This window comes from Pantherophis guttatus, chromosome 4, assembly GCF_059756535.1.
Source record: "Pantherophis guttatus breed Tessera chromosome 4, ASM5975653v1, whole genome shotgun sequence".
NCBI classification, from domain to species: Eukaryota; Metazoa; Chordata; class Lepidosauria; order Squamata; family Colubridae; genus Pantherophis; species Pantherophis guttatus.
The window spans coordinates 158,811,941-158,835,085 of NC_142066.1; the positions used below are offsets into that span (position 1 = coordinate 158,811,941).

A 23,145-nucleotide genomic window follows, 5' to 3' on the forward strand; every position below is an offset into this window, starting at 1 on the left:
GATGCAAATGACCAGTTCTCTGCGAGGAGTATTTATTTGTTTATTTATTTATTTATTTATTTATTTATTTATTACATGTATTTATATGCCGCCATTCTCCCGAAGGACTCAGGGTGACGAACACAAGTTAAGAAACAAGTACAATGAAATCATAATTTAATCCAAATAATTAATTAGTAGTAAATAATAAAGCCCGGAATCAGTCTCAGCCTATTTGTTTGAAAAGCCAAGTCTTCAAGTCCCGACGGAAGGAGCGGAGATCAGGAGCCGTCCAGAGCTCGGTAGGTAATTCATTCCAGAGGGTGGGAGCACCCACAGAGAACACAGAGTATCAATCCTTCCATTCTCCACCATCCGATCAGATGATTTTTTTTTTTTTCTATTGAAGAGGTTTCCTTTCTCATCCCAGAAGCTTCTTCACTTCTGACTGAAGAACTGAACTGTTAGTCAGAGCGAAAGAAGCTTCTCGGATGTGGAGCGAAACCTCTTCAAGAAAAAAGAAACCAAGATCATCCAGCTGCCTCTTGGAAAAAGAAGCTTTTGGCACAACCACGACCTGGAATGACTGAGAGTCTCTGTAGACGTCTTACGCTCCCTAGACATCTTACGCTCCTAACCCTAACCCTTCCGGGGATGATGGACCACTGTGGATGCCCACAGAGCAGAAATGACAGGTGTGATGAAAACTCAACTTGCAATTTTATTGGAGCATTGTGAGGGAGGGGAGGGGTTAATGCTTCTGGAACAGTGGACTTCTGTCGGAGAGGGACGATGCCCAGATGTCCGCTGGATGCCAGTCAGCCAAGTCTGCGCAGCTCTGTATTGGGGAGGGGGAGAGAGAAGGGGAGACCTTCAACATCCTCTCCAGATAGTAAGCGGTCCAAAAAAGCCCAGAGATAACAGAAGGGCAACAGAGAGGAAAAAATCTATCTGTCTGTCTGTCTATCTCTCTCTCAACTGGACAATTTTCAGCTGAATCCTTCAATAATGTGTGTGTGTGTGTGTGTGTGTGTGTGTGTGTGTGTGTGTGTGAACATCATCAGTGCTAGAAAGGAAGAGGAAGAGGAAGAGTGGGGGGTCCTTGCTGCTCCCTGAGATTGTTGGTTTTCTTGCAGACGTTTCATGACCCAACTAGAGAACATCATCAGTGCTAGAAGGGAAGAGAAGGAAGGGGGGGAGGAGGAGGAGGAGGAAGACTGTGGGGTCCTTGTTCCTCTTGGAGGTTGATGGAAAAGGGCCAAGGACCTACCTGGCCAGGTGTGCTGGGAACGATCAGGAAGGAAGTCCAATAGAAAAGGCAAACTTCCCGGGGTGGTATTGGTCTTCGTTGGCCGATTTGATGGCCCGGCATTCCTCTTCTTGCTGCCTTCTCACTTCCTGTGTGGGGAGGGGAAGGGTAGAAACCAGGACGGGGGGGCTGGCACCTCCCAAGATGGAGGAATGTGGGAAGAGACCCCCCCCCACACACATTTGCTAGTGTGTGGGAGGGGGGGAGGGGGCAAATGACATGGAAATGGCCTTGGCATTTCCCAATGGGGCCAATGGAACCCCTCAAGGAACTTGGTCCATTCCCGACGGATTATAGAATGACGGAGGTCAAAGGGCTCTCAGAGATCATCCAGTCCAACCCCCTGCTCAAGCACGAGATCCTTGAGGAACCATAGAAGGATGGAGTTGGAAGGGACCTCAGAGGTCTTCTAGTCCAATCCCCTGCTTCAGCAGGAGACCTTTACAGAATGGTGGAATAACAGAGTCACCTTGGACAACCAACCAAGTCTGGTATTCCGTCATTCTGTAAGGGTCTCCTTCTTGAGGAGGGGGTTGGACTAGAAGACCTCCGAGGTCCCTTCCAACTCTGTCATTCTGTGATTCTGTTCGGTTCCCATTGGGCCGGTCGCAGCATCCACATATCCGGAGAGCAAACAGCTGTGCTGGCATTGCCAGCCAGGCGGGAGGGAGGGAGGAGTCAAGCGAGCATCCAGCTTGGAATCGTTGCACAGACACAAATGACATAAGTGTGAGAATCCACAAAGCCTTCTCCGGCGGAAAACAAACCAGGATTCTTGAGATGTTGGTGATCGACAATCACCAGGGGGAGGAGGTCTCAGGCCCGACCCCAGCCCTCTGACAGCACCTAGCTGACGGCACCATGGGAATTTGGGGACTTTGGGGTCTCCTCTCACTGGGGAGTAGCAGAGATGTGGGTGTTTGGGAGCGGATGAGGGAGGGGGAGGGGTTTCCGACTCACCTGGAAGACGGGATTGTGTTCAGATAAGCATCGGAGGGATTTGTTGATGAGGGTCCTGGGATTGGCGACATCAAACTTGAAGCAAGCTAGGCATTTCTGCCTCCTCTGGAGAAGAGAGAGAGAGAGAGAAAGAGGAAACGAGAGAGAAAGAGAAACAAAGAGACAGAATGAGAAAGAGAGAAAGAAAGAAAGGAGAAAGAGGAAAAGAAAGAATGAGAAAGAAAGAAAAAGGAGAGAGGAAAAGGAGACAGAAAGAAAGAGAAAGAGAAGGAGAGAAAAAGAAAAGAAAGGAGAAAGAGAAAAAGGAAAAGAGATACAGAATGAGAAAGAAAGAAAGAAAAAGAAAGTGAAAGAGGGAGACAGAAAGAAAAAGGAGAGAGAAAAAGGAGGAAGAGAAAGAAATACAGAGAAAGAGATACAGAGAGAAAGAAGGAAAAGAAAGAGGGAAGGAAGGAAAAGAAAAAATAGAAAGAGAGAAAGAAAAAAGAGAGAGACAAAGAGAAAAAGGAAAGAGAAAGAGAAAGAAAGAAAAAAAAGGGGGAGAGAGAGATAGACAAATCATGGTTAAGTTACAACACAACTCTAAGACTACTTCTGTGAAGAAGGCACAGAAGAGGCTGTACTTCTTGAGAATGCTCAGGAAGATAAATCTATCTCAGCATCTGATTCTGTCCTCCTATCGCAGCACCATTGAGAGTGTCCTGACATACGGCATTCTTGCATGGTACGGGAGCAGCTCTGTTAGCGGACAGAAAAGCTCTACAGAGAATCATTAAAACTGCCCAGAATATCATCGGGCTCCAGCTACCAGCCCTGGGACGACATCTTCGAATTTCGCTGTTTGAGGAAGTTGCATCACATTCTCAGAGACTCTTCCCATCCTGCTTACAATCTTTTGGGGCTGTTGCCTTCTGGCAGAAGATACAGAAGAATTAAAACTGGGACCACACATCTTCTGAATAGTTTTTATCCCAGAGCTATAATTGTACTCCACCATGAAGTAAAGGGCCACCATCAGTGAGCTGTTGGACAGCATGACTTGGTCTGTTGTGTGGATGTTTGGGTGGTTGAGGGGTGGGGAATTGTGGTGGGTGGGTGGGTGTTTGGGGATTGTTATGTGTGTTGGATCTGGTCTTTGGGTGTTAAGTGAATTTCATTGTATGGGTATACTGTTTATACACGTACAATGAGAATAAAGTTATTTATTTAGCTTTTATTTATTTATTTATTTAAATGTGTCCATTCGGCCTCAAAACGGTTCAAACAGTAGTTGTACGAGAAGAACAATTAACTCCCCGCCACCAGAAGTCATGGCTGCTCCATCCCTGGAAGTTTTGAAAAAGAGACTGGACAACCCTTTGTCTGGAACAGTAGAGGGTCTCCTGCTCAGGCAGCGGGTTGGACCAGATGACCTCTGAGGTCCCTTCCAAGGCTGCGACGCCCAGAGAGTTTCCTGTGTGTCTTTTTGAGGTTTGGCTTGCGAAACGATGGTTTTGGCTTTGTTGCTTGTTGTGATTTGCAAGATTTGGTTCCGGGAAACTGGGGGGGGGGGGAGGGGGTCCGTAACCTTTGTGTGTTTGTGTGTGTTTGCGTACTCACGCCGCCCGCTTTGATCTGGCAGTTTTGGCTCCTCCACTGATGTTTTTTGCAAACGGTCTGGACAAGGTCGACTTCCAACTGGACATAGGTGCCCATCGGTAACTCCTGGGAGGAACACAAAAGTTCAAAGGACAATTAAAATTAAAAACAAATGAAAAGCGAATTAAAGCGAATGAAAATTCAATTAAAAGCTAAGACCAGGTAAGAAATGGGAGAGACCCTCACAGGACCAAGAAGGGGGTATTTGGGGAGGGGGGATATAATAGCAGGGGGCTACCCCAAAGAAGAGGGGTGGGTCCCCTTATTTTCCAAAGCACCGAAGTGATGGATGGAAACACATCCAGGAGAGAAGCAACCTGGAATGAAGGAAAAATTTCCTATCATTGAGGACGATTAACCAGCGGAACTGCCTGCCACTGGAAGTTGTGGGTGCTCCATCACTGGAGGCTTTCAAGAAGAGACTGGACAGTCACTTGTCTGGAATTAGGTGGAGGGTCTCCTGCTCGGCCACGGGGTTTGACTAGATGACCTCCAAGTCTCCTTCCAACCCTGCTATTCTCCTGCTTTGAACAGGGGGTTGGATTGGAGCCTTATTGTCTCTTGTCGTTCTATGAGTCTGCCGTTTGAGCAGGGGGGCTGGCCTAGATGACCTCCAAAGTCCCTTTGTTTAAGTTGCCTTGTTTAACTCCGCCCCTCCAAACTAAGTCAAAGCCCAACAGAGGAGCAGCTGCCAACAGCTGGAGCGCAATGGAGCTTCCCTATACCGCAGCAGTCTATCTGACACCCGCCTCCGGGGCCCAACTCACTGGCTTCCCCTCCCCTCTCCCTTCTTTCCAGCGGGGACTTTCCCCGGGGCGGTGGCCGTCGAACCCAGGGAAACGAAACCCAAACGCAGCTTTCCAAACTGTGCTTGGACCCAAAGACCCCCCATCAGACCGGGCTGTCAATCAAGCCGCGTGTCCCCCCCCCCCACCACCACCACTCCCAAGGCTGATGCCAAGACGGGCAACCCCCGAGATGCCTCCGTGGCTTGGTTTGGGAAGCGTGGGAGAGAGAAAAACCCTTCGGCGGGTGAGGAAGGGGGACACGGAGAGCTCACTCCCACGCGTGCTGACCTCCACCACCTCGGAACGCCACCCGGACCAGATTTCCTCTGGTCTCACGCCCGTGGAAATCCTTCAGCCACGCTTGCCAACCTCCCACCTACTTCCTTGCGGGCTCCCCACGGAACGTCGCCCGGACCAGACTCCCTCCGTTCTCGTGGAAGTTTTCCAGTATTCCCACGCGTGCTGAATTCCCACCAGCTTCTTGGTCTCCGCTGGGAACGGCGTCCGGGTGAAGCTCTGCTCCCGTGGAAGCCCCTCCGCCCCCTCCCACGCGTGCTTCACGCCCGCCCCTCCTCCCAGGCCGCCTGACCTCCACCACTTCTCTGGCCGTCTCCCCTCGGAAAGCCGCCTGGACCAGGTTCCGCCCGTGGAAATCCTCCAGGACTTTCTCCAGGGCGTTTTGCAGCGCGGCCGGCCGGCCGAACTCAATCAGGACTAGCAACACGCACAACAGCAACCAACGGGACATAGTGAACTTCTGCGCGGGTCCGCCTGCGCTCCTCCTTCCCCTCCTTTGGAGCTGGGATGCTGGGTGGGTCATCGGTCCGCTTCCCTCCCCGCGCCCCCTTGTTGTTGTCCCGCGGGGGAGTGGGCCAAAGATACGCCCGCCCACTGGCTTCATTGGGCTGGGAACTCCCCCTCCCCAGTTGCGAAATCTCCGCTGGCTTCCCCGAAACTCTCAACCCGTTTCGGGGAAAGAGACTCCGCGCGATCCATTCTGGGTGTTTCGTTAGACACCCCCACGAGTGTCCGGGACAGGCGACCCGCGGGGGGTGGGATTGGCCGTTGCACCGAAGCTGCCCTTCTCAATCAATCGCCAATTGGCCCCGGGCGGAGGGAATAGGACCGTTTCGGGCGACGTTTCGGACTCGGTTTCTTGTTAGACGCTGCCCCACCCCAATTTCCCCAGGCTTTAAGAAAGAGAAGACTTCAATTCCCAGAATTCCTGGGGGGGGGCACAGCTGGACTTCAGTTCCCATAATTCCACAGCTGAATGGAGTTTCAGACTCCCCAATCCCACGTGGGTGGACTGCAACTCCCAGAATCCACATCTGGCACAGGTGGATTTTTGACTCCCAGAATCCCCCTGCCAGAATGGGTGGATTTGATTCCTAGAATCCTCCAGCGGGCATGAGCAGACTCCGACTCCCAGAATGCCCAGATGATGGACTTCAATTCAATTTGGCTTCAACTCCCAGAATCCCTCAGGCAGCATAAATGAACTTCAACTCCCAGAATCCCCAGATGGTGGGCTTAAACTCGACTTGACTTTGACCCCCAGAATCCTCAGCCAGCACGAGTGAACTTTGACCCCCAGAATCCCCAGCAGATGGATTTCAATTCTTCAACTTCCAGAATCCCCCAGACTACTGGGGGATTCTGGGAGTTGGTAACATTTCCCCCCCCCCCCAATCCCGGTTAAAGTTTCTATAATCGAGAAATATCACACTCAACAAAACAGGGCAGAGCTGAGCTACATGGAGCAGGTTTTGGATTACAGAGCCCATGATTCCCCGCTTCGATGGCCGCGGATCGAGGTGACGGGGAACCATGGGGCCTGCAATCCAAGGCCCAGATTCGGAAAAGCCTCGCTTGGGAACCCTGCGGCCTTCAAATCGCCGAACTCCAATTCCCAGAGAACCGCGCGAGGTAAAGTTTTTGGGGGGGGGGCGAAAAGAAAAAAATCAAATACTCGGCGGGCCGTTCTCGCGAGATTTCTCTTTGAGACGTGCGAGGGCACGAAGTCCCTGTTTGTCTCTGAAAACAAATCTGTGAAGAACAGATATTCGCCCCGATTGCGAAACGAAGAACTCTCTTTCCCGTCATGCTGAGCGTGGGGAGGGGTGGGGAGAATTCCCTTAGGGCGGGCCTGTTAACCTGGCAATGCGTCATCCGCAGACCGCGCCCATCCGGGCTCCGCGAAAGAAAAAAATGTCCCGAGACGCCGCCAGTTGCCACGTGACGCGGTAGCGTTTGACTCCCCCCCAGGCTCCAGGGGCCGATGCGCGCGCAGCGAAAGGCGAAGGGAGGAAGTGCGTCGACACGTCATTTCCGCTTCCTTCAACCGGGTCTTTTTCTTTCTTTCTTTCTTTCTTTTTTTTTTTTTAAAAGAGCCTCGCCTCCTTCGGCCCGAAGAGCGAGAGAGAGCGCGAGCGCAGGCGCGGGGGGGAGGGAGGGCGCGCGTGTGACGTCACCGCGTGAGGTCAGCGTCTCGGCCCGATGATGCGTCGCTGACGCGCGACGCGTCCGCCACGGGGCCCGGACCGTCGCCCTTGTTGCTATGGCGACCCCGCCCGCCGGGTCAAGGGGTCACGGCGCGGCCTGGTGAGCGGGGGGGGGACTGGCGTCTCGGGGAGGGGGGGCCCGTGGGGGGGGTCCCACGTGGCGGGAGGGAAGGAAAGCCAGGCCCGGCCGGCCTTCCCTACGACGGTTGGACGGGTGAGCGGCGTCGGGCCTAGCGGGGGAGGAGGGGGAGGAGGGAGGGGGCTTAGGGGAGCAGGACCCCCGCCTCATATCCAGCCAAGGAAGGAAGGTTCGCCCCGTCCCCAAGACGAGCTGAAAGGGGAGGGGGCGCAACAGGGCGGGGTGGGCGGGTGAGGAAAGCTTTCCCCCTTGGCTGGATTTGAGGCGGGGGTCTGGCTCCCCCTCCCCCAAGGGAGGAAGGTGCTCCTTTTTGGGGAAGGGGGTCTGGCCCTGCAGTGACGTCTCTGCCCCCACCCTCGCCAGAGGTCTTTCTCCTGGTGGGGAGGGGGAGCATTAACTATGGGGGGTTGGGGTGGGTGGACGGGGGGGGGAAGGTGGGGGGGTTTGTCCGGGGAAGTTTGGCGGCGGGGGGGGGGAGGGAAGGAGAGAGAGAGTGAGAAAATGGGAGAGGGTGGAATTAAGGAAGAGAGAGGGAGGGGGGAGGAGAGAGAAAGGGAAGAGAAGGGAAGCAGAGGAAGAGGATGGAAGAGAGAGAATGAGAAACAGGAAAAAAGGAAGGAGAGAGAATGAGAAAGAGAAAATGGAAGAGAAGAGAATTGAGAAAGAACGAGTGAAAGAAAGAAAGGAGAAAGAATGAAAGAGAAAGAGGAGGCTGAGAAAGGATGAAAGATGGAATGAAAGAGTGAATCAAAAAGAATAAGAGCAACAGAGAAAAAGAGAAAGGAGAAAAAAGAGAAGAGGATGAAAGACAGAATGAGAAAGATAGAATGAAAGGTAGAATGAGAGAGAGAAAGTCAGAATGAGAAAAAAAGACAGAATCAGAGGGAGAGAAGGAGAAAGAATGAGACAAAGAAGAAGGAGAAAGAGACAGAATAAAAGAATGAGAGAGAATGAGAAAAGGAAAGCGAGAAAGAGAAGAGAGAATCATAGAATAACAGTTGGAAGGGACCTTGGAGGTCAACTAGTCCAACCCACAAAGCTAGACAGAATGAGAGGGGGAGAAAGAGAGAGAATGAGAAAGAGAATGAAAGATAGAATGAGTAAGAAGGAAAATGGGAAAGAGAACTAAAGAGAAAGAGAGAGAGAGAGGCAGAAAGAGAAGATGAAAAGGGAAATGAGAGGGAGGGAGGGAGGGAGGGACAAAAAAAGAATGGGAGTTGACAGGTGAAGAAGATTCCCATAACTTCAGATGGCCCTGTCAAATGAGCTGTTTTCTCCTTTGGTGGGGCTGGGGGAGGGGTCCCTTCCTCGCTTGGGTAGGGATCTTGGTTTGAGTCTTAGTTTGCCTCCTGTTCAACCCAGGTTTGAACCCTGAGCTTCAGCAGAATAACAGGAGAGTTGGAAGGGACCTTGAAGGTCTTCTAGTCCAACCCCCTGTTCAAGGCAGGAGACCCTCTATCATTTCTGTCTGGTCTCTTCATCCAGTGATGAAGCAATCACAACTTCTTGTGGCAAGCAGTTCCACTGGTTAATTGCCCTCACTGTTATGAAGTTTCTCCTTAATTCCAGGTTGCTTCTCTCCTTAGTTAATTTTCCATCCATTGTTTCTTGTCCTCCCTTCCAGTGCTTTGGAAAATAAGTTGACTCCCCTATTCTGTGGGGCAACCCCTCAAATACTGCAATATTACTATCATGTCCGTCTGTCCTCGTCCACACACACACACACACACACACACACACACACACACACACACCGGTCCTTCTTTTTTTAAAAAAAACAACTAGACTAGACTTCCTCCATTTCAATGTTTTGTCCCGAAAAGAAATTTGATATTTTCCTGATTTATGCAGGGACTTTCCAAAAAGCCAACTGAAATAAATGGATTGAAACAAACAAACAAAAAATTATCGCTCCATGCTGGGATGAAAAAAATGCTTACCAGTTCCTGGTGAGCCAGGTAAGTTGGAATGGTGTTTTTTTAATGCCAGCCTCAAGTATTTCCTCTCTTATTTATTTCTGTGTGTGGGTAAATTACCTAGATAAGTTGGAAGGAGAAGGTCATTTTTTTGATGTATCAATAAGAAAAATAAAAAACATGTGTATCAGTGGTGGGTTGCCCCCAGTTCGCACCGGTTCTATAGAACTGGTAGTAAAACCAGCGGGAGGCCCCGCCCACTGACCCCGACGTCACCAAAACGCTTCTGCGTATGCGCAGAAGAGCACGTGAGTGAAGCGAGCACACGTGTGCGGCCCCACTGCCAACTGTTAGTAAAGGTAAGTAAAACCCACCCCTAGTGTGTATATAATGTTTTATCAATAAGAATAAAATATTAAACAAGTTTGGGTGTGTATATTTATAATATATATACCGTGTTTCCCTGAAAATAAGACAGGGTCTTATATTAATTTTTGCTCCAAAAGACACATTAGGGCTTATTTTCTGGTTAGCTCTAATTTTTTGGGAAATACGGTACTAAATGCAACTATCTGGCTGACAATCTTAATGGGGGCTTGTTTTGAGGGTAGGGCTTATTTTACAAGCATCCTGAAAAATCATGCTAGGACTTACTTTCTGGTTGGTACCTATTTTCGGGGAAATGGTATTATATTGTATATTATATAATATATATTACATAAGAATTTTATTCTTATTGATATATTTTATATATATATATATAATACTTTTCTAGTCAGGGTTTTTTCCTACGTAGCTCAAGATGTTTGTGTATATATATATATATACACACACACATACATACATATCTACATACATACATACATACCAGGGGTGAAATGTGGTAGCGATGGAGGTGGGTAGTTTGGAGAACCGGTAGCAAAAATCTCTGCCCCCTCCCCTTCCCCCCCCCCCCATGCCCAGCTGAGCTGCACAATCATCAGAGGCTTTTTTTAAACTTTTGAAAGCATTTTTTCTACAACCTGTTGAAGAGCCTTGGTGGCATAGCAGACTAAAGCACTGTTAAGTAACACCAGCTGCCTGCAATTACTGCAAGTTCAAATCTCACCAGGCTCAAGGTTGACTCAGCCTTCCATCCCTTCGAGGTAGGTAAAATGAGGACCTGGATTGTGGGGGCAATAAGCTGATTTTGTATAAAAAAGAACACCGCCTGGGGGGAGGGGCGAAAGCCCTATTGCTTAAAAGCATTGTAAGCCGCCCTGAGTCTCCGGAGAAGGGCGGCATATAAATCGAACCAATAAATAAATAAATAAATAAACCTCTTCGGCCGAAAAAATGCTTTTAAAAGTTAAAAAGGTCTCTGTTGATCGCACGGCTCAGCTGGGATTGTCAGAGGCATTTAAAAGACCCCCCCCCTTTTTGTCTTTTAAATGCCTCTGACGATCCAAGCTGAGTTGCCTGATCGTCAGAGGCATTTAAAAGAAAAAAAGCCTCTGCCGATCAGGCAACTCAGCTGGGATCATCAGAGCCTTTTGAAAGCATTTTTTTACAACCTCTTCACCAAAAAGGTTGTAGAAAAAATGGTTTTAAAAGTAAAAAAAAAAAAAAAACGGCCACGCCCACTCAGTCACATTCCCCCCCCAAGCCACACCCACAGAACCGGTAGTAACAAATTTTAGATTTCACCACATATATATGCTTTATCAATAAGAATAAAATACAAAATAAGTTTGTGTGTATAATACAATATATATTATAAGAATTTTATTCTTATATTTATTAAATATATTTAATGTCTTATATTTTATTCTTATTGATAAATTATATATATATATGTTTTCTCATATATATATATGTCTTCTCAAGTTTTATATAATATTTATATATCAATTATAAAATATAAAACAATGTGTGTCTGTGTATATATCTGTGTGTTTTTGTGTATGTATATATAAATAAAAAATGTTTTATTAAATAGGAATAAAATACAAAACAGAAACACCAAACAGAAAAAAAAAACATACATCCAACGGTAACATCCAACGGTAACAACAGCAAAGAAAAAAGCAAAACGTTTGCACGTAAAAGGAAAAAGAGAGAAAAAATGTGAGCCCAACGTCTGACATTAAGTATTAAAAAAAAATCCGCTTTTCTTTTTCTGAAAAGAATAATAATAATAAATCAATTCTCCTCTCTTTAACAGAAGGGGTCGGTATAAATATTAAACGTCTATTAAAAAAAGAATGTTTTTTGAACACTTATGAGTGTGGCAGCATGCCCATGATCAAGACGCTTGGAAACTGACACACATTTACGACCGTCGCAACATCCCGGGGCTCACGCGATCCCCCTTTGCGACCGTCGGACCAGCAAAGACAAAGTGAAGCCGGATGCAATGAAGAACCGTGGCGAGAATAATCGTAAAACGGGGCCGTAACAAATCACTTAACAAATGTCTCATTTAGCAACCGTCCCGTTTTGGGGTCGACTGTTGCTCTTAAGTTAAGGACTGCCTGTAATGGGATCAACCCAACATCATACATACATACATGCATTCATAGTTACATATACATATGTATGTGTGTCTGTATATGTATAATTGGGAAACAGCATGTATGTATGTATATATAACTCATATCAGGTATTTATATAATTATATATAATTATAATTACCTGATATAAATTACATATACATACGTACATACACTGTATGTACGTACACTGTATGTATATGCATATCTGAACACACACATATATGTTATATATATATATATATATATATATATATATATTTGTGTGTGTGGAGTGTGTGGAGCAAGATGGGGCTCCTCTTGCCGTCTTACCTGATTTCCAGCTCTGTTTAAATATTTTTGGGGAGGGCGTATTTTTGGGGAAGTCTTATTTTAGCGCACGTGCTCAAAAGCCCAATTGGGCTTATTATTTATTTATTTATTTATTTATTATATTTCTATACCGCCTTTCTCCTGTAGGACTCAAGGCAGTGTACAGTCAAGAAAAATATAGACACACAAACATCATAAAACATCATTATCGGGATGTCTTATTTTTAGGGAAATGGTACATACATACATACAATACATATATATAATACATATAAATGTATATTGTATGTGTGTGTGTGTATATATATATATATATAATACTTTTTTAGTCAGGGTTTTTTCTATGTAAGTCAAGATGCTTGTATAGCCATAGTTGGGTGATATCTCAAATCACCACTTTCAGGCTTTATCAGACATTTTGTGTTGTCTGCTGTGAGACTTAAGGGAGACTGGGATAATACTATTTCTGTCTTATGAGGCTTCTTCAGCCAGCCACACCCTTATTTTATGACTCCTCCCTGTAAAGGTCAAATATTTATTTTTATTGTACCCACTATGGCTACATAAACATCTTGACTTACATAGGAAAAAACCCTGACTAAAAAAGTATTATATATTTGAACCTATGAAGAACAAAATAAAAATAAATATATATATATGTATATATATCTCAAACTATTCAAAAAAATAAAGGTCAAATATTTATTGATATTTGTGAATTGGGATTTCACTGAACTATATATTTCTCTGTAGAAAGATCTTGATTAACGTAGGAAAAACCTGACTGATATATGGATGGATGGGTAGATGTATATATGTTATTTATCATCTCTATTATCTATCTGTCATCTAATATGTGTGTCTATCTGTCTATATCTATCCTGTATCTATATTCTGTATCTATCCATCCGTCCTCTCTGTCTGTCCATCTATCCTGTCTATCTTCTCTCTCTGTATCTTATCTATCTATATTGTCTGTCTGTCTGTCTCTATTTCTGTCTGTCTATCTATCTCTATCATCTATCTCTGTTGTCTGTCTTTCTCCCAGCTGGAATACCAGCGTTATACAGGCAATCCTCGACTTACGACCACAACGGAGCCCCCAATTTCTGTCATTAAGCGAGACCTCAGTGAAGTGAGTTTTGCCTCATTGGATGATGTTTCTTGCCACGGTCGTTAAGTGAATCCTGCACGACTTAGGTGAGTTACTCTTTGGTTGACAAATGTGATACAGGCAGTCCTTGATTTATGACCACAATGGAGCCTACCTAACATGTCGTTAAGTGGGACCCTGATTTAGTGAGTTTTGCCCCATGCAACGACCTTTCTTGCCATAGTCGTTAAGCAGATCCTAGTATTGCTAAGTGAGCCCCACAGTTGTGAAGGGAACCCGGCTGCCTCACGGACTTTGCTTGTTAGAAGGTCGCAAAATGAGATCCCATTACCACCACCACCCCTTGGGACGCTGTGACCATCGTAAACTGGAAGCCGATGCTGAACGTCTGAAGTTTTGATCACGTCACCACGGGGATGTTGCAACGGTCACAGTCTTCAGTCCCATCATAACTGGGAATGGTCCCTAAATGAACGGTCGTAAGGCAAGGACTATCCGTTGAAGATAGATTAAAAACATGTTTTATTTTCAGGGAAACACGGTATATATGTATGTGTATACACACGCGCACACACGCACAGACATACATACAAACACACACAGAGATTAGATAGATAGATAGATAGATAGATAGATAGATAGATAGATAGATAGATAGATAGATAGATAGATAGATTTTCCTGGTATGGGGTCTCCTGCTTCAGCAGGGGGTTGGACTAGATGACCTCTGAGGTGCCTTCGAACTCTGTGATTCAGTGTCCCAAGGTTTTCTAGTTCTTAGCTGCCGAATGGTTGGAGCAGAGGGATGTAGGTGTGTGTGCTTTTTTTCCCACCAGCAGGTAACGCTTGAGCTGGTCTTCCTCTTCCTCCTTTTCCTCCCCAAGGAGCTCAGAAAACTTCCACCATCTCTGGATGTTGTGATGGAGAACTACGAGCTGGTGACTTCTCTCGGTAAGAGCCATCCTGACAGCATTTGCTAGTTTGGTAATGAAACGTCTGCCAGGAAATCATCCAGCTCAGTGAGCACCCAGGACCCCCCAGCCCTTCCTCCTCCTCCTCCTCCTCCTCCTCCTCCTCCTCCTCCTCCTCCTCCTCCTCCTCCTCCTCCTCCTCCTCCTCCTCCTCCTCCTCCTCCTCCTCCTCCTCCACAAACCCCTCTCCTTTCTTGCCCTGATGATGTTACCTAGCTTGGTAATGAAATGTCTTCCAGGAAATCACCCAGCTCAGTGAGCACCCAGGACCCAAAAATCTTTCCTTCTCCTCCTCCCTCCTTTCTTGCCCTGATGGTGTTAACCTAGTTTAATAATAAAACATCTGAAACAAAACTACCAAGTTCAGAGAGCACCAAGTATCCCACTGTCTTTCCTCCTCCTCCTCCTCGGGTGGGGCAGCCAGTTAATGAAGCACCCCTCCCTCCTGAGCCCCAGGGAAGAGGAGTCTTCCTTCGGCCATCTGCCAGGGAGGAGGGGCTGGTTTGTTTTGTCCGGCTGTGACCCGCCACATCAAATCTTTTCCAGGCTATCCGGTTCTCAAACCCGATCTCCTGTCTCGGATCGAGCGGGTCGGAGAGCCGTGCGTGGGTGACCAGCTGGATTCCACCCGCGGGATTCCCACCGATCCATGTCCAGGTACGTCTGCGGGCTGATCCCGTATACACACCCACCCACACACCCACACACCCACACACACACCCGTGCTAGCCAGGGTTCGGATGGCCGCACCTATTTTTCATTTCCTCAGGTTTCCTTTCCTGACTGTGCATGGGGCTGGGTTGCGGGTGCCTGACAAACCCAGGCCCTTCAGGGGTGTCGAACGACACAACGTGTGGCAGTTGCGGGATGGTCTTCCTTGGCCTGAAGACACTTTGTGGCCACTTTGGGAGAGTTTTCCTCGTCTCGGTTCAGTTCACCAGGAGGGGAAATAAATATATAATTACTACTATAAATACTATAATTCTGCCAGCACCCTTCTTTCAATAAGGTTAGCTTGATAGTTGAGCCAGCTTGCTGTAGGGGTGAAGATGCTGGCTTAGGAACCAGGAGCCTGGGAGTTCTAGTCCCAACCTTTGGCACAGTGGTGAAATCCAAATTTTTTTACTACCGGTTCGGTGAGCGTGGCTTGGTGGGTGCGGCAGGGGAAGGATACTGCAAAATCTCCATTCCCACCCCACTATGGGGCCAGCCAGAGGTGGTATTTGCCGGTTCTCTGAACTGCTCAAAATTTCCACTACCGGTTCTCCAGAACCTGTCAGAACTTGCTGGATTTCACCCCTGCTTCAGCATGAAAAACAGCTCGGTGACTTTGAACCAATCACCAGGAGACTGGGAGTTCTAGTCCCAATTTAGGCATGAAAGACGACTGGGTGACTTTGGGCCAATCACCAGGAGACTGGGAGTTCTAGTCCCGCTTTAGGCATAAAAGCTGGCTGGGTGACTTTGGGCCACTCACCAGGAGACTGGGAGTTCTAGTCCCACCTTAGGCATGAAAGACGACTGGGTGACTTTGGGCCAATCACCAGGAGACTGGGAGTTCTAGTCCCGCTTTAGGCATAAAAGCTGGCTGGGTGACTTTGGGCCACTCACCAGGAGACAGTGAGTTCTAGTCCCAACTTAGGCATGAAAGACGACTGGGTGACTTTGGGCCAGCCCCCCTCTCTCAGCCCAGCCCCAACTCACAGACATGGCCCAAATCAGGGCTTGGTGGGACCCGGGAGATGAGCCGCTTCAAAGCACATCTCTTCCCATCCTTCCAGAAAATTCTGTGAAGAAGAATTCACGGGCTCACCTGTTCCTTTTGTGATCTCTTCCCCCCCCCCTCCTCAGGTTACCGTTTCTTCAAACCTGAGAGCCTGTCTTGGATTGAACGGTGGGAGGAACTTGGGGTCACCGACCGTCAGAAGTTGGAGGAAGGCAAACTCTGCGCAGGCGCCTGCCAAGGTAGGCAAGCCTGGGGAGCGCCTGGTTTTACAGTGGAGCAAAACCAGGAATTTGTCTCCAGTACACAAGCAATTGGCAACATGCAAAGCAACGGATAATAATAATAATAATATTAATAAAAGTGGGAAAATAATAAGATAATAAAAAGGATAAATAACAGAGGTCGTCCTCGACTTAACGAGCCGAGCTTAATTGAGCCAAAAATTTCTTGCGCGAAGTTCAATTTTGCCCCATTTTACCAACTTTCTGGCCACTGTTGTTAAGTGAATCACTGCTGACGGTAAGTCGGTAATACAGTTGTTAAGTGAATCACTGCTTGCCCCTCAACTTGGCTGGTCGGAAGGTTACAAAAGGGGATCCAGGTGACCCAGGTACACTGCAACCGTCGTAAATGTGAATTGGTTTGCAACAGTCCCATCTCAATTTTGTTTGCGTGACCATGGAGACTGTTGCGTCGGAAGTGTGAAAAATGGTCGTAAGTCATTTAGTTCGATGCCGTTGTAACTTTGAACGGTCACTAAAGTCAAGGACTACCTGTACTACGGCAACGCTCAAGCAGATTAATAGGTACCACTTTGGTAGGAAGGTGACAGCGTTCTGTGCGCCTTTGCTGTATAGCCATACCAGTTACATGACCCATGGAAGCGTCTTTGGACAGTGCGGGCTCCCTTGGCTGAGAAACGGAGATGAGTGTCGTGTCTCAGAGTCAGAAATGAGGGGACGGCATGCCTGTTGCTCGCGCGAAAGCCGTGCCCATATATGCCCTCGCCTGGTGCTCGCGCATCCCGATTCCAAATAGGCCAGGGCTGGTAGTGTATCATGGCTCGGGGGTTGGGGACCCCGGCACTATTTCATTCCATTTCTTTTGTGTCCCCCCCCCCCTCCCTCTTTTTGTCTGCTTTGGAACAGCCGCTGGGCGGAGCAAAGCCATCAAGGAAGAAGAGGGCGGACAGAAGGGCTTTGTGGCCAGCTTGGAACGCTACCAGCTCTTCCCCGAGAGTTCCCGGGCGGGTCTGTTCTTGGCCCCGAACCCCGGGCAGCTGAGACCCCAACCCCGAGTCAAGAAGGAGGAAGCGGCCTCCTGTGAGCCCAACCTGGGTGGCCCCGGACGTCCCTCCCAAGGCCTGGGTTCGGGCCCCTTCACTTGCGTGGTGTGCGGCAAGTGCTTCCGGCAGAAGCAGGGCCTGATCACTCACGGGCGCATCCACACCGGTGAGAAGCCCTATCCATGCCTGGAGTGCGGCAAGCGCTTCCGCCAACGCCCCAACCTGCTGACCCACCAGAGGGTTCACACCGGTGAGCGGCCGTTCCCCTGTCTACGCTGCGGCAAGCGCTTCAGCCAAAAGGCCAACCTGGCGGCCCACCAGCGCACCCACGCCGTGCAAGAGGGGCTGATAGCGCCCGAGCCGAAAGTGCCGGTGCCGCGCGGCAGCCGTTCAACAGAGAAGCCCTTCCCTTGCAGCGTCTGCGGGAAAAGCTTCAGCCAGCGACCCAACCTCATCACCCACCAGCGCATCCACACCGGCGAGAAGCCCTTCCCCTGCACCGAGTGTGGGAAGCGCTTCAACCAGCGGGCCAATCTCATCACCCACCGACGTATCCACTCGGGAGAACGTCCCTTCCCCTGCGCCACCTGCGGACGGCGTTTTAGCCAGAAGGGCAACCTGGCGGCCCACCAGCGCACGCACTCGCAGCAGCGGCCCCACGCCTGCTCCTGCTGCCCCAAACGCTTCAAGGGGGAGTCAGCTCTACGCGCTCACCAGCGTACCCATCGGCAGGTGCTGGGTGCCGATCCACTGACTAGCACCCTCCTGGCCACCCCTGCGCTACAACAAGCCCTCCCGGGGGACCCCGCTTCGGCTGCGCAGCGAGCCACTCCTGGCCCCCGTACGGATATGCCCGGAGACCCTTCCCCCGGTGTCCACCGACCCGCCCCCTCCAGCCAGCATGGGGCCCCTCATGGGCAGAGTCTTCCTGCGGACCCATCCCCTGGTCAACACACGGCCGGCCCCTCGGCGCACCTCCAAGGAGTGGCCCCCGGCTCAGAGCAGGGCCCGAAGCTGAGCGCTCCGCCCACCATTCTGGATCCCCACGTGGAGATGCTCCATTGCCAACGCCGGCTGGGCTTACCGTTGCTGCCCACCTCCAGCGCCCATTCGGTCGTGCCCATGGGGCAACCCCCGCCCATCACCTCCAAGCCCAAAGGGTTGTCAGCTGCCCCCCGGCCCACCACCACTGTGGAAGCCCCGAGCGAGATGCTTCACTGCCTCTGCCACACCGGCAGGGCCTCCTTGGTCATTCCACACCCCCCGCATCTGGGGCAGCTCCAGCCCAGCAACAGGGATGCCCCCGGCCGTGCTTGGCTGGGCCTCCCCTGCCCAACACGCACCCTTCCGCTCCAGCAGGGTGGCCAGGCGCACCCAGCTGCCCCTAATCCCAGACTTTGCTCGATTCCTGATTCTTTGCGGTAACTTGTCTGCACGGGGCGAGCACAGATTGGCCGGGACTGGACTCCCCTCGGATCTCCCCTGGCAACGCCCTGTGGGGCGGACTGCAGGGTTTATGCATGTATCCTAAACCGGGAAGCCCCCGTCTGCCCCCTCCTGCTCTAGGGACACCCATGGACCCTCCTTGGATCCACCTGGCCAAGACTCTTTCTGTCTCAAGAGGCAGTCCATCCTTCCAGCAAGGGCACTCTTCCCCCCCAAAAAAGTGTCATATGGCAGGAGGACCAAAACCGTGCCCACCTTGTCTTACCGCTGAGCCCCCCCCCCCGAATCTCCCTGGACGCCCCTCCACTCCCGAACAACAGAAGACCCAGAATTTGGCAGCAGTCAAAACAAGAAGTGAAGATGGAAGAGCACCCCCCCCGCCCCGGAAACGACTGATGGCACCACCCCTCGATGAATCTTGGGGGGGGGGGGGGAATTCCTCGTACCCAGAGATGGCTCTCAGCGCACCCCAAGATGGTGGGTCTGCTCTGTTATCATGGCTTTGCAAAGCCGCCTCGGAGACTCCGGAGACCCTGTTCCCTCTCTTGCGAAGAAAAGATTTTTTCTCTTTACGAAAGGAAAAATGGAAATAACTCATTCCAGTGATGTACTCTTGTCATCACGCTGGCACCGCTGCACAAACCAGACGGCTGAACTCTTGCTGGCAAGGGAGTGCCGGCTTTGTGCCAAACTGAACAGGCCGGTGGTCATGCTCCCCGTGTGTCCGTCGGGGTGATGCATAACTTGGATTTTTGGGGGGTGGGTGGGTGGGGAGGGAAAAAAGACATTGGGGGTGGGGCCCTGCCTGGCACTCAACTCCGAGAGTTTAATGAGCCCCCAGGTCAGGAAAGCCACATTTTCCCCCCAGCAACATGGGGCTGTCTTGGGGGTGGGGCAAGGCAGAAGGAAACCCCCCTCCCCTCTGCTCCCAACAGCTGGACTAGAAAGGTCTGACTCTTGCGGGGAGCCGACACCAAAGAGGTTGGACTGTGGTGGGGCTGAAAGACGGGTGAGTTCCTTGCACAAGGAGGGGGCCAGAACGAACAAGAAGCACTTTAGAACGACCTGTCGCCCCTGGACTTGCCCCCTTCCCCGCGTGGCACCCACGAGGCTGGGTCCTAGCCCTGGCTGAAAGGGGTAAAACTGAATTTTATGGGAGGGGGGTCTGTGCCTTAAGCTGGGAAGCCTTCCTGGAAAGAAAGGGGTGGGGTCTCCTTTCGCACAGGAGGGTCCCAAGATGGTCAAAACATAGAAGGGGAGCCCGCCGAGGGTCCAGGCTTAGGACGGGGAGGAAGGAGGAATAGTGACAGCCTCCCCTTCTCCTGCCAAAGTCTGCAAGGGATGAGAAGTGGGGCGGTAGGAGGACTTGGCCTGCTCCCCTATCCCAGCTTCTCCTGGGTATCTGGTGCCCATTGAGCTAGGCTGATTTCGGGGCCCAGGGATGGCACGGATTTTATCTGGGGAACAGGCAGAGGTGTTGATGCCTATAGATGCGGTTGAGCGTGCGAACGATGCTAGGAGGGAGAACCCGTGGCTCGTGCGCGGATCCGTGCATGGGCACACAGAGTGGCAGCTTCGTGCATGGGTCGGGGGTGGGTGGGTTTGTGGATTGGCACAAGGGGGCTCCTTGCAGTCTGCAGCCCAAGTGATGGAAGGTGCCTCCCGCCGGCAGCTTTGGAAAAAGAATCCAGACCTCCAGCCATGAGTGTCCTTCCTCTGTGGCTCTTTCCCAGCGGGCTTTGAGGGGTGCATTCTTCTAACTAAGTCCTTGCTCAGCAGTGCACCCTGAGATAAAACCGCCAGGAAGTTGGGGGGAACATGGTTTGTTTGTTTTTTAAGCTGGCGAAATGCAGCCGCGCCAGTCTGGAGGTGTGTTGAGGGCTTGGCCCATCGCGAAGGAACAGACGGACTCAATTCCCCCCCCCAAAAGAAACACAATTGTCCAAAAGTTGTTCAAGGTCAAGTAAGTGGGAGTTGGGCGACTTGCCCTTATCTTCCCTGACAAGAGTTTTGGGCAGAACTGTCCTGCCATGCATGGCATGGAGATAGTTTTGCAAGCACAGGGGCAGCCCCTGAAGGCAAGGGAAGCTATAGTCAAGCCCCTACGTGACCGCAGGCCTCTTCCCCACAACCAGGGCCGTGGGGCAGGAGGTCGAGAGACCCAGAAGCCCCTCCATCTGGGACTCTTGTGCTCAAAGAGCTGTGACTTGCATTCGTTGAGTTGACGTGCTCGGAAAACAGTGTTCCAACGTGTGGTTGGGCCTTTGCCTGTTGGCCAGGCCCGGGATGACCAGAAGGGGGGCAGCCCTGCCCTGCCAGCTGCTGGAGAGCCTCCAAATTCTGCCTTCAAGTTTTCGTTTTCTCGGTATTGAAGGCGAGTCGGGCAAGCGACAAAGTTGGGGAACGGTTAACTCCATAGCTAGCCCGGAAGTTGCCGCTAGAGTAGGGGTACCCAATCCTGGCCTGTGTACCAACACCGGTTAGCAGCCTGCCGGGAACCTGTGCAAGCAAGTGAAGCCCGATCCGCGCATCCGTGGGATGCAGGCAGCGCATAAAACTAATTCCTCCAGTCCGCGGAAAATTGCCCTACACAGAACCAGTCTGCCGTGGCCAACTCTTGGTGGCCATTGTGCTAGAGAGAACCAGCTGCCTGGTCCCCTTTATTCCTCGGGGTGCTGGGAGGTCAGATGCAGCGCCCCCCCTGCTTTGCCCAGGCGAGATACGGCTTTGTAGCCCTTTGTCGTTGTTTTTGGCTGATTGTGGTCGTGTGCGGGCAGCATCGGCGGGATTGTACGACGTTCCTTGCTGAAGCAGGCAGGATCCTCCCTCCCAAAGGCTTTTCAGTAACGTTCCTCCTTCCGGGGTGCCGAGGCAGGTTGAAAAGGTGAAACATCTAGCTGAGCTGTTCTGAATTTTTGGCTGCTGGGGTAGTGGTGGTGGTGTCTGGGAATACCCTGCAGTTTTTGTTCGGATCAAATATGGCCTCTGTGAAGATGTTGCAGGAAATATCAGCGGCAAGGTCTGCAATATCAGTTGCAGGGTCTTCTGGAAATTTGGTTGCTTAGCCCCCAGTATATGGGGGAGAGGGTGGGTCAGATGGAAGAGATGTTTGAAGGGGGGGTGTCCTGGGTTCCCTCAGCCCTTTTCCTCCCCGTGTTGCCGATTTGCACCTTCGCGGAGCTGCTCCCAGCCACGGAAACCTCTCCCCTCTTAACCGTGGCCAGCTAAAAGAACCATGGCCTTGTCCCCACCCCCCCAAAAAAGTGGGTTCAGAGGGACTTGGTGGCTCAGGTCGACAGGCTTAAGCAGGATGTGTAACAAAGCCGCATTTGGAATGAGTGCACTGTGAGGTCATCCGGATGCACCCCGTTCTTTGGGGTGAGGAGATGCAGCAATGCTTTTCCCATCCCAAAAGAGCGAAGTTGCTGTTCAGAGGCAACCCACCTTCTGGATAGTGGGTCCCCCTCGATCCTTGGGAGTGGGACGAGGCTGGAAGGATTGGGGAGAGGTCAGAGGTCAGCCTGGCAGGCAGAAATCTCCCAGCTCTTCTTCCGGGATCAGACCTGTTTTGGATGAGGGACCGAAGGACGTCTTTGCTGGATCCGGCCTCCAGAGCAGCCAGTCAGTTGCTTGCGCCCCGAGCATGCAGGGGTTGCCATTTCTGTTGTCTGTGCCCCAGCCTTCCCCCCATTTCCTCCCAGCATTTGGGGGGGGGGTGTTCTCTGTGCATGGCGGTTACCCCCCTCCAACCACGTCGCCTTCGGAGAAATGCACAACGCCCATCGCTGCTGACATCGTTTGTTCACGCTGGACCTCCTCAGTGCATCGAAATTGCTCGGAGCTCAGGATCCAGCACAAGAATTGGGGAGGGGGTCTTCCTCCCCTCCCCACCCACTCCCTCTCCCCCCTGCAACTTTGCCCCGAAAATGACTTTTTTTTTTTTTGCTGAGCGGGTCTGGAGTCCCCGCAAATGGAGGTAGAGCCGCTGATGGAAGAAGACGGCGGTCAGGCCCAAAACTGGACACGAGAGACTGCTATCCCCCCACAACCCCACACCACATCCTTGAAACAGAAGCCAGGAGATGACTACCCCCCTCCCCACATCCTTCCCAGCCACCCGTGCTTGCATCCCCTTCCACGAGCGGCCTCCGAAAGACCCCACGTCGGCCACTTCATGCCCCATTAATCCAGACGGGGCCGTAGGGCCTATTCCAGATGTATTATTATAATAATTATGTCTTATTTTCTGAGCTATGTTTATTTGCAATAAAGGCTTTCTTACAGTTGCGGTGGGTGTTTTTTTTGCAAGGGGTGGGGGATAGGTGCGAAAGGCTCGGGACCCAACAGCAGGAAAAGCTGGATTGCCAGCAGGAAGCGGATTGGATCACCAAACTTTTTGGAAGAATTGCAACTAAGGTGATGAAAACATACCAAGAATGGTGGCAGGATTCGGATAGACCTCCTTTAATGAAAAGAAGCACTTGGGGTGACACGATGGAAATATTGCAGTATTTGAAGGGCTGCCCC

The 23,145-nt window shown here is 50.6% G+C and overlaps 2 protein-coding genes across 9 annotated transcripts; one reads left to right on the plus strand and one right to left on the minus strand.

Moving 5' to 3' along the window:
• Positions 1 to 680: 680 nt before the first annotated feature.
• On the minus strand, positions 681 to 5,871 carry RARRES2 (retinoic acid receptor responder 2). The gene is made up of 5 exons (XM_060683264.2): positions 5,264 to 5,871; positions 3,848 to 3,952; positions 2,249 to 2,353; positions 1,250 to 1,377; positions 681 to 817 (listed from the first exon to the last, which is right to left on the minus strand). Exons 1-4 carry the CDS (start codon positions 5,573 to 5,575, stop codon positions 1,273 to 1,275), a joined length of 627 nt encoding a protein of 208 aa, XP_060539247.1. The 5' UTR covers positions 5,576 to 5,871; the 3' UTR covers positions 681 to 817; positions 1,250 to 1,272.
• A 1,130-nt stretch (positions 5,872 to 7,001) lies between these two features.
• On the plus strand, positions 7,002 to 22,904 carry LOC117673271 (uncharacterized). Of its 8 annotated transcripts, none has more exons than XM_060683267.2 (7): positions 7,002 to 7,278; positions 9,169 to 9,275; positions 13,125 to 13,276; positions 14,027 to 14,141; positions 14,708 to 14,818; positions 16,013 to 16,126; positions 17,036 to 22,904. In XM_060683267.2, the coding sequence occupies exons 4-7, from the start codon at positions 14,111 to 14,113 to the stop codon at positions 18,595 to 18,597; spliced, it is 1,818 nt and encodes a 605-aa protein (XP_060539250.2). In that variant the 5' UTR covers positions 7,002 to 7,278; positions 9,169 to 9,275; positions 13,125 to 13,276; positions 14,027 to 14,110; the 3' UTR covers positions 18,598 to 22,904. The 8 variants fall into 8 exon arrangements, with proteins under 8 accessions (XP_060539250.2, XP_060539252.2, XP_087750428.1 ...); XM_060683269.2 differs by having other exon boundaries at positions 7,117 to 7,278; positions 14,075 to 14,141; XM_060683268.2 differs by having other exon boundaries at positions 7,141 to 7,278; positions 14,030 to 14,141.
• Positions 22,905 to 23,145: the final 241 nt, after the last annotated feature.

Bases quoted from the DNA above. Each gene is read 5' to 3' on its own strand.
- RARRES2 (XM_060683264.2), bottom strand. From the start codon at position 5,575: ATGAAGCCAGTGGGCGGGCGTATCTTTGGCCCACTCCCCCGCGGGACA. The intron at 2,354-3,847 runs GTGAGTACGCAA...TCTCTTCTCCAG, and splicing joins GCCAGATCAAAGCGGGCGGC to AGGAGGCAGAAATGCCTAGC. The intron at 1,378-2,248 runs GTGAGTCGGAAA...CTCCCCACACAG, and splicing joins AACACAATCCCGTCTTCCAG to GAAGTGAGAAGGCAGCAAGA.
- LOC117673271 (XM_060683267.2), top strand. From the start codon at position 14,111: ATGGAGAACTACGAGCTGGTGACTTCTCTCG. The intron at 14,819-16,012 runs GTACGTCTGCGG...CCCCCTCCTCAG, and splicing joins TCCCACCGATCCATGTCCAG to GTTACCGTTTCTTCAAACCT. The intron at 16,127-17,035 runs GTAGGCAAGCCT...GCTTTGGAACAG, and splicing joins CTGCGCAGGCGCCTGCCAAG to CCGCTGGGCGGAGCAAAGCC.